Genomic DNA, 18,542 nt, shown 5'->3' with positions numbered 1-18,542 from the left:
AATTATAATCCATGCTTTTTACAAGTTTATCGAAGCAAAAATTAGCATACAAAAGTATAAAGAAATGTCTAGTTATTAAGTCTAACATTCGAGAAATCAAGTCGAAATTTCGAATCAGTACATATAGAGATTTTATTTCGAAATTCGAGTCAGTAACAGGCGAAAAAGATAATTTAGTTTTCCTACGTGGCCCTAATACTCTTCCATAGGATACGATGCCGCTTTTGAAATACATGCTATTCAATAACAACATGCCATTTATATATCTGAATGTGAAACAAACTTTTGAATTATGAATAAGTATTTTATCTCCAATCTTCATTAATCATGGTAAGCTACATTAGTAAACAAACAAGATCCGCTAGAAGTAATACACTCCTAGATCCCGTTGGAATTCCGATGGCTTGTTTTCTTCTAGAACTTCAATACCAAAATATAATCTTTGATGAGTTTTTCGATCCCAGCAGTGGAGTAGTAACCGGAAGTGATTTCGTTTCTGGGAAGATTTTTGTGTATAATATTTGCTAGCGCGAGACAAACATCATTAATATACCAAACCGTACCAGCACGGGAATAATAGCTAATGAAACTAAATCATACCAGTGGGAGTCAGAGCTTATTTTTTTCGGGGGACGGGGGATCTAGTTATTACCATATTGCCGTCCGAACAATTATACATCGTCCATGGTTGCATCCATCCATCAGTCGTAACGACCGTCACCCAATAATACATGTAAATGCCAGTTGACTTGATAATCGATACGTACGCGATGGGAGACAAATAAACCACATCATCATTAACAATGTTTATTTACATAATGATATATAGAAGATCTGCCATTGGATTCCCTTCATATAAGATTCATACTATTAGTTAAGAGTTCTTCATTTTTACGAGCCTTTGGCAAAGATACAAATTTTCAAACGAATATCATAAATCTGATATGAAGGAAAACGACTACCCGATACTTTTTATCATATGACGTATTTATCATTGATTTTCTCATACTTTGTCTGTTTTCTGTCTCAGTGGTAAGCTGATCGCAACCATTTTGTAACAAAATCACCAAAAACCCAAAGTAGCTCAAATATTTCGGCAAACGAAAGAAGAAATAGTCCTCTCCCGCCGAGTTCAATGAACGGTTAAATTGGAAATAAATAAATAAATATGTAAAAGGTAATCCAGACATTTGAAATTGACATTTTATTGAATGAAATCATCTAATCATATATTTCAAACACATGAAATTACTTAAAACTGATAAAATTTCAAACACACATGAAATTACTTACAACTGTTAATTTGCGATTGAAACAAATGTACAATAAAATAATAGTTCGCTAGTGTCGTAACGACTGTTTGTATGACGTCGAGCGTGACGTCACTTGGCGCGGAAATGCAATGTTCACTCGGTGTCGGTTTCATGCACGAACAAAGGACGGCGCATTTTGACCACTGCGAATATATCTATGTGTTCATATGAGTTAATGGTGATACTGCTTGTTCCAACAATGATGTTTCCACTGACAATAATGTTCCACCTATGGTGCTAGGCGATATTTAAGGATGTTGGCGATAGCGTCTATTGACAATTATGTGTCAAAGTTGTTACTGAAGGGTTTTCAATATATTCTTGTGTTCAGCATCATTTGCATGGCTGTAATTGTTTACATTTTTAAATAAACGAACAGTGATTTGCATTATTTGGTGCGGAGGAATGTTTTGGTAATTAAGATTTTGAACAAAATCGTCATTTTTACGCTTCATAGGTAGTTCCAACGCATGCTATTCACATAAACATCAAAACAGCGTAGTTGACGTTTTTATTCCACGTGCCATAAAGAAATGCTATGGCTTGATTACACTGTGTATCATGGTACACATAGGTGAATGTGTTTCAGTCACCCATCAACATTACGGAGCAGATGAGTACAGACTTTTCTGGTTTTGGTAATCAGTCGATGCACGTGGGGCTTAAAATATCAGCAGCAAGAAGATGGAAGACAATGTTCGTCACATCAAAATAGAAAAGGATCAGTATCGTGACCAGGAATAAGAGAGTGTTATATACTAAGATGTCAGATTGGACTTTTGAAGTGGACAATGGAGAAAGGTTGCCAAGAACGTCCTGTCCGTTTTTTCATGATTATCAGCCCGCTAGAGTCATTTGAATGGGTAAAAAATAACTGTAAGGGCCGATAAAAGACTAACAAAAGACAATCAGCATGAAGGGCGTGTGTAAAAGTAAGAACAAGTTGAACAATCAGGGAAGGGAATGGTGACTTCTTAATTTCCACCATTATTAGACCAGGTTAGGTGACGATGTTGTAAAACGATATGAAACCTAAATTCTCCTCGGTTTGTCGTTCGAAAAACCAAGATTCATAAGAGAACAGTTTTTTTCAGGTCCACAAACATAAAATAGTCAAATAACTGTGGATTTAGGCTGCATCAAGTGTTCCTGTACCACGTTTATTTATCCTGTAGGAACGACTGGAGTTACATCTTTATTCCGTGTTTCACAGAATCCAATCAGAATGAGAATGCCTAACTCGACAATCTCTGCCAGAGTCAGTACGGACATACCAATCCAAAGTCCCAGCTGTCCTCCAATGTCACTTACAAAGTTCTCCTCCTGCACATAAAAGTCGAAATAACAGGTATTAACCATTACACTGGCAAATATAAATGACATATGTATTTCCCCTTATAAAACAAATATTGAAACTGAGAAAATTATTGCAGACTTCTAATGTAAAATGTTATATTTTTATCTTGGTTGGAGAAAAACATTTTCAGCTCATCACTCTTCTATACCAGTTAAATATGTATTAGAATAGTGAGAACGTGTTGATGAACGGAATAAGATGTTTTGTCGACGCTCTGCCATGGGACTAAAGTGACTTTAAGATGCATGAAGTATTCCATATTTCAAATATATCTATATTATATGTCTACTGTGAATTGCCATTTTTGTACCTACCGTGTACGCCACTTCTTCATTAAAACTCTGGACAGTGAGTGAAGAATAATACACATGCACCAACATCACATTTTCACTAGAATGACACAATTTTGATCACAGTTAAAATGACAAATCAACGTTCATGAATACATCCGTCTAAGACGTTGGTAGTAGGGGAACCAATTATGTAACACTGCAAGTTAATGTTCAGTAATATAAACCAAAATCAAAACCAACAATTATAACAAATATATATGTTATCAGTATTCGAACAATTATTCTGGAAAACGACATTTTCTCAGCATTACATGTGTATTGTTACAGAAATGTTTTACACAGATTAATTCCAAAAAATGCTAGATAGAGGGAGATCAATGAATGATATAGGCAAGTATTATGGTATCTACATGATACAAGACATACATTAATATTTTTCAATGCGTGATACGAAGGTTGATTGTGAAAAGATGCATGTAGCACAACCAGCACGTATTGGTGGTGCTACACGAATCTTTTCACAATTCAGACAGATGAAGAACTAGACTGGGAAACAGCTGAGTTCGGTGCTAATCACTTTACCATCGACATTTTTTTTCTGGTAGGCGTTCTTAGTGCAGTTACTGATTTTTTAAAAACCTTGATGGATATAGATATTGCTTTATAATCTTATTGATATTATCAACTACATTTAATTCAACTTATTTTCTTATGGTAAAATCCAAAGGTAAAAAAGGGTGAAGTGAAAAAGATAGAGCACCCAACAAATTTTCAAAATCTTCTTAAACTCCCATTAATTTATCATATCTTGTACTTCATATATGAAAATGATAAGCTATGAAATGAGCATTAGTTGTTGTTAATATGTAATGGTTGATTATTATGAAAACGTCGTAGTTTTGTATTTTCAGTAAATAGCGACATTAGTCTATATCCCTTTATTAACCTACGTTCTCTATAGGAACATTGTTGACAGACATTTAGTTTCATAAGCTATTTTAAAGGGAATGTTAAACATAACATATGGTATCTTTTTCATCCATTTAAAACGCTCTATACCTTTTTACCCTGCCCATTGAAATTATTACAAAGAACGCTATAATGGTCTTTCATACCCTTTATGTTCCAAAGAAGACATTTTCTCACATACTTCACAGGACAATCCCGTTGTTGCTAGGGAAAAGATTAATAGAATCCATCCCTGATGTGAGGTATGGATAAGGTTTTTTCAAACCCTCGGGATAAAATATTGAGCAGGAGACCCGAGGCTTTGCCGAGGGTCTTTTGCTAAATATTTTGTCTCGAGGGTTTGAATAACCTTATCCTTACCTCACATCAGGGATGTATTCTATTTCTTGCTTATTACCTAAAACCCGGAAAATAGCTGCTCTTCAAGTAAAGTTGTAAAATGTCTGCGCATTTCTCATTTGCATATGAAGCCCGGATGTCAATTTTTAGTGACGTCAATGACCCTGGCTGACCCCAAAACGTCATAAAATGACGTCAAGAACAATAGCGTGACCTCGAAAGGTCACTATAATCCCCCCAGCCAGTCTGCGCGTGTAAGCGATCTAGACCCGTGGGTCGGATAGAATTTTCCAGCACCGCCGGAAATGCGGATATCTCGGTCAAGTATGTAAGAAAACTCTATCTCACACGGGGTAGGGAAAGACAGCTGACACGCGCTATGACGTCATAATAATGAATTGTCAACGTGACGCCATTGTATTGTTTCCGTGATGTCATACCCTTGTTGCGAATGGAGAATCCTCCGTCTCAACCCTAGGGTTTTGTGGTTTTGGTGTAAGAATCAGATCGATGTTTATTTGTAAGTATGTGAGAAAATCAATCAAAAATGGGTCTTTACCATGGACATGGATATATCAGCCCTCGTGTAAGAGTTTGGCTGGCCAGCACGAGGCAAGTAAAATCTTACACTCGGGTTAAGATATCCCTGTCCACGGACCAGACCCATGTAAGATTCTATTCTTAAAGACTTGCCTCACAGCTCCCTCACATCATGTTTTAATATTTATTATTATACATCTACTTATTTTACACTATACAAAAGTAACCATATAAACAAGATATTTCCCCTCTAACTGCATGCCAGGGAAATAGTTCGCGGAGCCGGTACTTTCTGGACCGACCTTCACCTCGCATTGTTGTTGACAGACGACAACAGAAATGGCGACCTCCACGTTTTGTGTGTTGGACGAGAGCGAGTTGTCGGACATATTGGAGACAAAAGACAGTTGGAACACAAAAAAAAAAAAAAAAAAAAAAACAGGCAGCCGTTACATTGCTCTCTAGCTACCTCACTGAAAAGGGTTTGGATATCGCGGACATGGAAACGGTCACAGTGGAGAATTGTGATGCGACGCTGAGGCGTTTTTATGGCGAGCTTCGAAAGCAGGATGGGAAAAAATATGCCAAAAAATCTATGATGACTATGCGGTTTGGTATACAGAAACATTTTATAAAGAACAGAAACGAAGATGGTTTTTTCTGATGTTGATTCTCAAGAAAATTTTAGTTTTGTTAATAAGGTGTCCCAATTGTTGAAAATTTGTTGTCTAATAATATTTAGAATATTGTAAGGGAGTGTTTGTATCGGTATAATAAAACAGTTGTTCGCCTCGGGAAATAGTCCTGGCCTCGGGGGATCATAAACTTGCTATATCCCTCATTACCATACTTTAACTGTTAAATATCCGTGACCTCTCAGTAATCACGTTCTGCTATACAAAGTTATGTCATATATTTTTCCAATAATATCTTGTATGTTTTAGTTACCTTTTATGGCTGATATAATATTGTTTTATTTTTTATTTTTACCAACATTTTCTCACCCTCGTTATGTATTCCACCATAATGCACGCACATATGTTGATTATTTCTTAACTAGCAAAATGTATTAATATTCATTACTTGCTATTTACATACTTGTAGTGCATTGAGCATTGCTGTGATAACCTACTTAATTTCCATGACTTATTTATAATAATCGATTCCAAAGAATCGCTATTATATTATTAACTCAGACACCTGTCTTCCATTAGATGTTTTTCTGTGAAGCCTTCTAAGCTTCATCACATTTCACTTGCCATGTTGTTTCTCTTTGATTGTGGTAACATTCAGAAACACGTAGAACAGGTTGATGAATTGCTGCATGAGCTTAGTGGGATGCTTACTAATTGATTTTTTAAATGAAATATTATAAAAACGGCTTTATGTATATAAAATATTTTGTTCACCGTTTTTGTTTAGGGTATCATTTTGAAAGCGTATGCATGTTAAGTAAGGTTTTAATTTTTAACATTTTCGACACTATGTTATGTGATGTAATCATCAAGTCATGTTTAATCTCAAAGGTATTCGACAAAGTAATTACCTCAGTGATGGGGTCGTTTTGTTATTATCTCGGAGAATTTTACGAACCAGTGGTTCTGTCGACTTGGACGGCCAGCGTGTCATCGTAATTAATTGTTCATATTTCTTCTCACTGAAAAATAGAAGCGTATAGACTTTAATGAAAACAATTTCCCTTCAGTATTGAGGGAAGTGCGCCGGGCATTTAGAACCGTTCGTAACAACACTTAAATCATGCATTTTTCCGAAAGGGTATTTTTATTGAAATTATACTAAAAAAGATATAAAACTCAATTGCATAGATAATTTAACAAAGTGTGATTTGGGTAACTTACTTGCTCGGTTGTTTGCAATCAGGACAATGGGAATAAATAGACTGTTCGTAGCAATTCTTAAATCATGCATTATTCTAAAAGGGTAATTCAATTGATATTATATTGAAAAAAATGTAAAACTCAATTGCATAGATAATTTTACAAAGTGTGATTTGGGTAACTTACTTGCACGGTTGTTTGCAATCAGGACAATGGGAATAAATAGACTGTTGAATACGTTTCCTACATACCAAACCTACGTAAAACGAAACAAAGTACATCATTAATATATAACGTTGAAAGGAACGAGGACATAAAAACACGTCTATTTATTTAATGGTGACAGAACCCATTGGATGACGGTACGTGAAAGTACAGTGGATATAAAACACGTGCAACGCGTTCAAATGTACAATAGCCTTTACAAGATCAATAACAGTGAATGAGTTGAAGTAAGGAAAAATCATTGATGTACGTTTTTAATAACGACAGTGATTGTTCAAACCCTCCAGGTCTAGCAACATTTTTTCCGTATCTTTTTTTTATCTCGTGTAATTTGTACATTGACAATGGGTTCTATACTATCAAAATATATTAACACTGTATGTCAATCGGTTGTTGACTCTCTGACTTTCTGTCTTTATCTGTCTGTCTATGCCTCTGCCCATCTTTAATTGTTTTTAAAGATCAGTTTAACTGTAGAAGAGAAAAAGGATAAACATACTTGCAGATTTGTCACAAGGTTCAAAATCTTCGTCTATAGCTCCCGTAGAACCGCAACCACACTTCTCAGAGACGACGTTACGTACACATTCTTCAAGACATGCCTGTAAAAGGAATGTCAATTTAAACCAAAACAAATGATTTACAAGTATGCTTGGAGTTTCTGATCATTGTCTTTCAAGAAATAGACATTATGAAAAACACGGATATTACTGGCCTCTCCTGTATCATCAGTCAATATGCTTAAATAAAAAATCAAATTTAAATCATTGTTGAAAACAAATTATGAACTGATATTAATTGCTTAACTACTGAACAAAAAAGATAATTGTAGCATTCTGAAACGAATTCATGCTAACTTAAATCACATCGTCTTTGTTTTAGAAATGTGATGACCCCAAGGAAAATAACTTAAACATAACGAGAACACTTAATGTAATAGTAGGATTTCAAAGATACTGATAACAAGCTTAAGCTTTACATAAATCACCCTGTATTGGAACGAAGGCACTTCAGGTTAACACATGCAGTAAAACAGGTCATCCTTTCAGGAAAATATGAATAAGAAGTTTTTTCTTTTCTCTTTCTCAGGAGACATCCCCTAGTGAACAGAAACTGAACAGAAACATACCAGTATGTTAGGGAACTGGTTTGTATTGTCACATCGGGCATTGTTTCCTGGTTTTCTGTTGTATTCTGTCTGTTAAAGGAGAAAACACATAACATACACTGTCTTTTCATACCTTCAAATAAATGATTTGGCTGATATGTGTTCGTGGAGAAAAAATAATTTATGATTACCTTTATCACAAGTAATCTAAAGAAAAAGAAATAATATAGATGTATGTATAATTGCCATTAAAGTGTAACAGAGAGGAGAATAGTGTGCTTCCACCGGGGATTGAACCCGCGATCCCAATAGGTTCCTAATCGGACGCTCTACCACTAAGCTGAAGGGAAATTCCCTCTAGCTCGAAGCTAGAAGGCGACCGTAATCATATGTACAATTAAAATCTGCCACAATAGTTTAAACTGATGATTGACGGATAAACAGATGATTGGCCGGCAAACACTTACGCTTATCTTGAAATTTGAATCATGGGAATTAAAGTTACTTACCAATGATATGGCAATGTTTATTTCAAACCCCGCCGACAGTTTGACTCCATCCGAGCTTTCTGCTAAGAATGGATTCTTGTTTTTGTTGTCATAGATACGCGTGTTTATACCTATGCCCTCCGTTATGAAGGGGATAAACTCTTCGTGGTCCAAACTGATCATCAATTCTATTCCTGAACGGGTGAAATAAAAATCATATCTCAGATAAACTAGAAAATTAATTGGAGGACAAAAAAACAACATTTTTAACATTAGGAATAGAACAAGATATATAAAATTAGGACGAGAAAACAATTTCAAACATTAGTGAGGGAAAATAATCTATAACATTAGGAAAAGAAAATAATTCATAAAAGTGGAACGATAAGATAATGTAAACAGAAGGACGAGGAGATAATGTAAACAGAAGCACTAGGAGATGATGTAAACAGAAGGACGATAAGATAATGTAAACAGAAAGACGAGAAGATAACGTAAAACAGAAGGACAAGAAGATAATGTAAAACAGGAGGACAAGAAGATAATATAAAACAGAAGGACAAGAAGATAATGTAAAACAGAAGGACGAAAAGATAATATAGAACTGAAGGACAAGACGATAATGTAAAACAGAAAGACGATAAGATAATATAAAACAGAAGGACGAGAAGATAATGTAAAACAGAAGAAGGAGAATATAATGTAAAACAGAAGAACAAGAAGACAACGTAAAACAGAAAGACGAGAAGATAATGTAAAACAGAAGGACAAGAAGATAATGTAAAACAGAAAGACGAGAAAATAATGTAAAACAGAAAGACGAGAAGACAACGTAAAACAGAAGGACGATAAGATAATGTAAAACAGAAGGACCAGAAGATAATGTAAAACAAAAGGACCAGAAGATAATGTAAAACAGAAGGACCAGAAGATAATGTAAAACAGAAAGACGAGAAGATAATGTTAAACAGAAAGACGAGAAGATAATGTAAAACAGAAGGACAAGAAGATAATGTAAAACAGAAAGACGAGAAAATAATGTAAAACTGAAAGACGAGAAGACAACGTTAAACAGAAGGACGATAAGATAATGTAAAACAGAAGGACCAGAAGATAATGTAAAACAAAAGGACCAGAGGATAATGTAAAACAGAAGGACGAAAAGATAATGTAAAACAGAAGGACCAGAAGATAATGTTAAACAGAAGGACGAGAAGATAATGTAAAACAGAAAGACGAGAAGATAATGTTAAACAGAAAGACGAGAAGATAATGTAAAACAGAAAGACCAGAAGATAATGTAAAACAGAAGGACGAGAAGATAATGTAAAATAGAAAGACGAGAAGATAATGTAAAACAGAAGGACGAGAAGATAATGTAAAACAGAAAGACGAGACGATAATGTTAAATAGAAGGACAAGAATTTAATGTAAAACAGAAGGACGATTGGATTATTTATAACAGTAAAACGAGAGGATAATTTATAACAGTAGGGCGATATTCAAAGATTAACAATTAAGAACCACTTATCGTGCTGATAACGGATACAAATATTATATTCTATATTTCAATAAAAAGTAGAAAGGGACTTACCTTGTTCTTGTCCGGCTGTTAGCACAGGAACGTTTTCGGCTTTAATCTCAAAACACGTGCCGTATAATTCATCATCCTGGATATTTTGACTCAAACTTCTGAAACATGATATACCAGTCCCCAATCATGTCGATAGCATTACTTACTTGATCCAAGGTTTGAATTATTGCTAGCCCAGTAAAAAAATCTAAAAGGGTTTCATTTTCAATTATGGATAACGGGACATCTATCTAAAAAAAAAACTGCCTTTGTCGATGCGGAAAGCTGAACGAAGTATTGACAGCATTAATGGGTAAAAATATTGAACATTTATGTTTTATGATGGAAGTGTTGATATAGAATGTGGAAATACATCGAAAGGGAAACCCCACATATGAAGCCATATATCACATTACAATTATCACTCACTCGTTTAAAAGTACGTATTGGATTAAAAGATCTAAATATTCTACTGCAATTAATATAACAAGAATTTGGTCGGATTAATTTACTCTGAATAATGTATTAAGAGGATTTCCTCCCAGTGTTGACTGATCTATTCTCTTTCCCATACAATGAGTAAAGAAGGTATACACTACTGGAATCAGTATATTTATCCTACAACCAAAATGTTAAAAGACATGTTTTTTGTCCTTATATCTATTTACCACTTTATGCAACCTACCAGTAGCAAGATAAGTTCGTTATAACGGCTTGGCAGTATGCAAATATTTGAGAACGACTTGAGGATTGCTTTTCCAATACATGAATCGCAGACAGTATCCACACCAAGGTGTTCCCCATATACAAAATAGTCCGTCACAAACAAATATTTATAGAATTATAAAAATAAGTTGTGGGGATAACAACATTTTAAGCATTTATGAAGAACCAATTCCTTTAATATTATTTTGAAAATACCTTTCTAAATAGTTTTATGGTTTACGGTATTCCTCCATATCATATTGTGTTTTCTCCTTGAAAAACTGTTTGCTACATTTGTCAATGACCTTTGACGATGATCATTACTTAGGCCTAGGTAGAATCGGTAAAATAATATGACATTTAGTTGACTTTTTAATGTTTGCAGGGTTTGTCGTTCGAACATTTTTCTCATCGCTCGTACGTGAATCAAATCCCAAGTTCACCTGCGGTAGCATCTTCACTTTAACCACATGCCCGCGATGAGAAATTGTTTCTTCCTACAATCGTATTGTGATAATCCATAAGTATCAAACACGAGGACTCGGCCCGTATTCATGAAACCGTTCTCATGCTCAAACATGGATTTTGTGCTCAAGCCTAATTTCTTGTTCCGGTTATAAATTATTAAGAGACTAAGAGCCGAATACGGTTTTCAATTTTTACATTAGGGTTTTTGATCGTTTGACATGATTTAAGTGAGTGACAAGAAAATTTTCTTGAGCACAGAATCCATACTTGAGCACGAGAAAGGTTTCATGAGTAAGGGCACCGATCTCGACCTTCTGATCGATAGAAAATATTTTACATAAGAAGTGACGTCATAATACAAAACGGACGTCGTAACTGATCGTTAGTTATGTAGTATGGTATTCATACCCTAAAAATATGAAACCTGCAGTAGATATGGAAATATAATGGAAGCAATACATACGGGTTGTCACCACAGTCAGAGCCCTGGAATGTACACCGGAGAACGACATCGTTGATGCTGTAGGTGTAGGGGTTGTTATCCTTGTCAGGATGAAGGCTGTTGTATTCTGATCTCACGTTACTCAGTGTCCGTAGAAACAAATCCCTAGCTTCTCTCAGATTACCTGAAAACTCATAAAGACATGTTGAAAAGGTTTTGCCGAAACAAATGAATTTGGAGAAGATAAACCTGAACTTTTTAAGGTCCTTTTTGTTTCATTAGTCATAATAAATTTCAACATTGCAGCAAAAATTACAACATTTTAGTTATTTCCCAACACAAATTGATAACAAAGAAAACATAACAAAATCAAATCGGGATTCGAACTCATGACGCCTAATTCGAGACAGACAATATTATTTAAAATATCGCTCTAACCAACCGAACTATTTGGTCAACAAAACTAGACTAGTCCCGTTATAGCTACATACAAATCTGGACTAGTCCCGTTATAGTTACATACAAAACTGGACTAGTCCCGTTATAGTTATACACAAAATTGGACTAGTCCCGTTATAGTTACATACAAAACTGGACTAGGCCCGTTATAGTTACATACAAAATTGGACTAGGCCCGTTATAGTTATACACAAAACTGGACTAGTCCCGTTATAGTTATACACAAAATTGGACTAGTCCCGTTATAGTTACATACAAAACTGGACTAGGCCCGTTATAGTTACATACAAAATTGGACTAGGCCCGTTATAGTTATATACAAACTGGATTTGTCTTGTTATAGTTACATACAAAACTGGACTAGTCTTGTTATAGTTACAGACAAAACTTGACTATTCTCGTCATAGTTACATACAAAACTGGACTTGTCTTGTTATAGTTATACACAAAACTGGACTAGGCCCGTTATAGTTGCATACAAAACTGGAATAGTCTTGTTATAGTTACATATAAAACTGGACTAGGCCCGTTATAGTTACATACAAAACAGGAATAGTCTTGTTATAGTTACATACAAAACTTGACAAGTCCCGTTATAGTTACATACAAAACTGGACTAGGCATGTCATAGTTATATGCACAACTGGACTAGTCTCGTTATATTTACATACAAAAATGGACTAGTCTTGTTATAGTTACATAAAAAAAACTAGACTAATCTTGTTATAGTTACATACAAAACTGGACTCTTTCCGTTATAGTTACATACAAAATTTGTTAGTCTTGTTATAGTTTTATACAAAACTGGACTAGTCCCGTTATAGTTACATACAAAACTGGACTAGTCCCGTTATAGTTATATACAAAACTAGACTAGTCCCGTTATAGTTACATTCAAAACTGGACTAGTCCCGTTATAGTTACATACAAAATTGGACATGTCCCGTTATACTTAAATACAAAACTAGACTAGTCTTGTTATAGTTACATACACAACGAAGTTAACGGAACGTTACTTGGTGTACAAAGAGACTACATAGGAACTACCCAGCGTGTCGAGTGGAAATGAACATGAACCTTATTATCACTAACAATATATTGTAGTACTTGCTAACATTTGTAGTTGAAATAAAATCTGTACAAAAAAACACCTTAAATATTGCAAAAATGTATAGTTCATATTCTAAATAACTTACGTGTATCATACAATAACACTTTTAGTTATAAAATATATCATAATTATAATTTACCAAAATTACTTATACTAAGACAACAATGTTTAGGTGATCCATACTGTCAACGCACAACGCTAGCATGTCACCGGTACCATCATGTCAACGCACAAAGATAGCATGTCACCGGTACCATCATGGCAACGCACAACGCGAGCATGTCACCGGGACCATCATGTCAACGCACAACGCTAGCATGACACCGGGACCATCATGTCAACGCACAACGCTCGCATGTTACAGGTACCATCATGTCAACGCACAATGCTAGCATGTCACAGGTACCACCATGTCAACGCACAACGCAAGCATGTCACCGGTACCATCATGGCAACGCACAACGCTAGCATGTCAGCTGTACCATCATATCAACGGACAACGTTAGGATGTCACCGGTACCATCATGTCAACGAACAACGCTAGCATGTCACAGGTACTATCATGTCAACGCACAACGCTAGAATGTCACCGGTTCCATCATGTCAACGCACAACGCTCGCATGTTACAGGTACCATCATGTCAACGCACAATGCGAGCATGTCACCGATACCATCATGTCAACGCACAACGTTAGCATGTAACCGGTCCCATCATGTCAACGCACAGCGCTAGCGTGTCACCGGTACCATCATGTCAACTCACAACGCTAGCATGTCACCGGTTCCATCATGTCAACGCACAACGCTACCATGTCACCGGTACCATCATGTCGACGCACAACGCTAGCATGTCACCGATACCATCATGTCAACGCACAAAGCTAGCATGTCACGGGTACCATCATGTCAACGCACAAAGATAGCATGTCACCGGTACCATCATGGCAACGCACAACGCTAGCATGTCAGCGGTACCATCATATAAACGGACAACGTTAGTATGTCACCGGCACCATCATGTCAACGCACAACGTTAGCATGTCATGTTTAGGTGATCCATACTGTCAACACACAACGCTAGCATGTCACAGGTACTATATAATTATAATTTACCAAAATTACTTATACTAAGACAACAATGTTTAGGTGATCCATCCTGTCAACGCACAACGCTAGCATGACACCGGGACCATCATGTCAACGCACAACGCTCGCATGTTACAGGTACCATCATGTCAACGCAAAACTCTAGCATGTCAGCGGTACCATCATATAAACGGACAACGTTAGTATGTCACCGGCACCATCATGTCAACGCACAACGCCAGCATGTCACCGGTACCATCATGGCAACGCACAACGCTAGCATGTCAGCCGTACCATCATATCAACGGACAACGTTAGTATGTCCCCGGTACCATCATGTCAACACACAGCGCTAGCATGTCACCGGTTCCATCATGTCAACGCACAACGCTAGCATTTCACCGGTACCATCATGTCAACGAACAACGCTAGCATGTCACAGGTACTATATAATTATAATTTACCAAAATTACTTATACTAAGACAACAATGTTTAGGTGATCCATCCTGTCAACGCACAACGCTAGCATGACACCGGTACCATCATGTCAACGCGCAACGCTAGAATGTCACCGGTACCATCATGTCAACGTACAACGCTAGCATGTCAACGGTACCACCATGTCGACGCACAACGCTAGCATGTCACCGGCACCATCATGTCAACGCACAACGCCAGCATGTCACCGGTACCATCATGTAAACGCACAACGCTAGCATGTCACCGGAACCATCATGTCAACGCACAACGCCAGCATGTCACCGGTACCATCATGTAAACGCACAACGTTAGCATGTCACGGTACCATCATGTCAACGCACAGCCCTAGCATGTCACCGGTACCATCATATCAACGCACAACGCTAGCATGTCGCCGGTACCATCATGTTAACGCACAAAGCTAGCATGTCACGGGTACCATCATGTCAACGCACAATGCTAGCATGTCACTGGTACCACCATGTCAACGCACAACGCTAGCATGACACCGTTACCATCATGTCAACGCACAACGCTAACATGTCAACGGTACCACCATGTCGACGCACAACGCTAGCATGTCACCGGGACCATGATGTCAACGCACAACGTTAGCATGTAACCGGTCCCATCATGTCAACGCACAACGCTCGCATGTTACAGGTACCATCATGTCAACGCACAATGCGAGCATGTCACCGATACCATCATGTCAACGCACAAAGCTAGCATGTCACGGGTACCATCATGTCAACGCACAACGCTAGCATGTCAGCGGTACCATCATATCAACGGACAACGTTAGTATGTCACCGGTACCATCATGTCAACGCACAACGCTAGCATGTCAGCGGTACCATCATATCAACGGACAACGTTAGTATATCACCGGTACCATCATGTCAACGCACAACGCTATCATGTCACCGGTACCACCATGTCAACGCACAACGTTAGCATGGTACCATCATGTCAACGCACAACGTTAGCAGGTCACCGGTACCACCATGTCAACGCACAACGCTAGCATGTCAGCGGTACCATCATATCAACGGACAACGTTAGTATATCACCGGTACCATCATGTCAACGCACAACGCTATCATGTCACCGGTACCACCATGTCAACGCACAACGTTAGCATGGTACCATCATGTCAACGCACAACGTTAGCATGTCACGGTACCATCCTGTCAACGCACAACGCTAGCATGTCACCGGTTCCATCATGTCAACGCACAACGCTAGCATGTCACAGGTACTATCATGTCAACGCACAACGCTAGCATGTCACCTGTACCATCATGTCAACGCACAACGCTAGCATGACACCGGTACCATCATGTCAACGCACAATGCTAGCATGTCACCGGGACCATCATGTCAACGCACAACGCTAGCATGTCACAGGTACTATCATGTCAACGCACAACGCTAGCATGTCACAGGTACCACCATGTCAACGCACAACGCTAGCATGTCAGCGGTACCATCATATCAACGGACAACGTTACTATGTCACCGGTACCATCATGTCAACGCACAACGCGAGCATGCCACCGGTACCATCATGTCAACGCACAACGCGAGCATGTCACCGGTACCACCATGTCAACGCACAACGTTAGCATGTCACCGGTACCGCCATGTCAACGCACAATGCTAGCATGTCACCGGGACCATCATGTCAACGCACAACGCTAGCATGTAAGCGGTACCATCATATCAACGGACAACGTTAGGATGTCACCGGTACCATCATGTCAACGCACAACGTTAGCTTGTCAGCGGTACCATCATGTCAACGCACAACGCTAGCATGTAAGCGGTACCATCATATCAACGGACAACGTTAGCATGTCACCGGTACCATCATGTCAACGCACAATGCTAACATGTCACCGGTACCATCATGTCAACGCACAAAGCTAGCATGTCACAGGTACCATCATGTCAACGCACAACGCTAGCAGGTCACCGGTACCATCATGTCAACGCACAACGTTAGCATGTCACGGTACCATCCTGTCAACGCACAACGCTAGCATGTCACCGGTTCCATCATGTCAACGCACAACGCTAGCATGTCACAGGTACCACCATGTCAACGCACAACGCTAGCATGTCAGCGGTACCATCATATCAACGGACAACGTTAGTATGTCACCGGCACCATCATGTCAACGCACAACGCTAGCATGTAAGCGGTACCATCATATCAACGGACAACGTTAGGATGTCACCGGTACCATCATGTCAACGCACAACGCTAGCATGTCACAAGTACCGATAAAATCGAATATGATATTCAATAAGAAAAGACAACTACCCAAACCAAAGTGACAAGATGACAGTATGAATCTACACAATAACTAGTGACAAACAACGTACTTTGGTAGTCATGACAACTGCGAGACTTACGAACTTTGTATGACGCTGATGCATTCTTTACTTCATCTGTTATCTGTAATCAAGAACAAACATGATGACTTTTCCGACGTCTTATTGATATGTGATCAGTAAAGTGTCAAATGAAATTGAAATCCATAAAATGATATCCTCGTATAAAATAATTATAGAAGAATGTCCATACATAAAGTAAAAAATACAGCAATGCATTTTGTCGTTGTACGTTATACAGAAAATTAAGTTATTTGTAACACCTGTGTCGTTTATTATGGAATATAAATAGACGTTTGTTTTAATACATTATATCCATACGTGAGAGCTATATTGGAAAGTTGTTGGAATAAAAACGTTATAGAGAAAACCATGTTATTGTTGCTCTTGTTACATAAGTTTTATGTTGTTCAGAATAATTTAAATAATCTAATCTAGCTTGATGACGTCAGTCAAATATGACTTTTGTGTCTTATCCTAATACGTTATCTATATGTGACGTTTGTGTCATGTCTCTATGCTACCAGCATGTTTTGTTATGACACAGATGCATGAGACAGCCACTCGAACCAATTCAGAAATAATTATATACAATATGCATAGTAATTGTAAGTTTAAGAAGAAGTACAAATATAAGTATATACAATATGGTTAGCAAATGTGATTCTTTATGTTTTAATTGATTAATTGATTGATACGAACAACAGTAGTTTCCCCAGCCTTGTCGAACTCCATTAGGTTCACTCCGAGGGTTTGCTGTGTGGCATACAAAATAGCCATAAGGCTTGTATCGTTTTTCACGGCGGAATATGGGGACGGGTTAAGATTACAAAACCGGAAGACAGGAAACGTCAGATTGTCCAGGTGTATATCTAAGGAGGTTGTCAGGTGACCCCTGAAAAAGAATGTCTGACGTAAAAAGAGAGGAATTTTAAGCATCACAATACTGGCCACGATTTGATCGGGCAGGTCAACAAATACCTCCAATAATGTTGTTATCTTACAAATATAGTATTTTCAATTTGTAGTCCTTTCATTTATAATATTAATTGTACTTTATATTACATGGTTTCACACCATAATTTTAGGCATTTATATGTGTAAAGAAATCAAACAACCAAACAGTATTCTAGTATGTTGCGATTCAACGATAGAAAGGTTTTTTGAATGCGGTAAATCACATTAGGTGGCGTTTGTTATGTTCCGAAGGGAATGATTGTACCTGGGTAGTAACAAAACTGCACGCCCGTTTCCATAACTGTTGTATTAAATTGGTACATTTTAGCAGGGTGATTTTAGACTATCTTAGGGAATGCTGCCTTCTCGTGCATATATCGTATGACTTC

General features: G+C 37.6%; 1 protein-coding gene across 1 annotated transcript; it reads right to left on the bottom strand.

Moving 5' to 3' along the window:
* Window positions 1–1,280: 1,280 nt before the first annotated feature.
* LOC110446849 (degenerin unc-8-like) lies at window positions 1,281–18,016 on the bottom strand. The gene is made up of 11 exons (XM_021492173.1): window positions 17,899–18,016; window positions 17,218–17,260; window positions 11,680–11,842; window positions 10,065–10,162; window positions 8,492–8,664; window positions 8,004–8,072; window positions 7,374–7,476; window positions 6,836–6,905; window positions 6,358–6,468; window positions 2,985–3,060; window positions 1,281–2,636 (listed from the first exon to the last, which is right to left on the bottom strand). The coding sequence occupies exons 1-11, from the start codon at window positions 17,974–17,976 to the stop codon at window positions 2,478–2,480; spliced, it is 1,143 nt and encodes a 380-aa protein (XP_021347848.1). The 5' UTR covers window positions 17,977–18,016; the 3' UTR covers window positions 1,281–2,477.
* Between the last annotated feature and the right edge of the window lie 526 nt (window positions 18,017–18,542).

Source organism: Mizuhopecten yessoensis, unplaced genomic scaffold (genome assembly GCF_002113885.1).
Source record: "Mizuhopecten yessoensis strain PY_sf001 unplaced genomic scaffold, ASM211388v2 scaffold3023, whole genome shotgun sequence".
Classification (NCBI taxonomy): domain Eukaryota; kingdom Metazoa; phylum Mollusca; class Bivalvia; order Pectinida; family Pectinidae; genus Mizuhopecten; species Mizuhopecten yessoensis.
The sequence above is the reverse complement of the archived record's forward strand: the minus strand, read 5'-3'. Positions and strand labels throughout refer to the sequence as shown.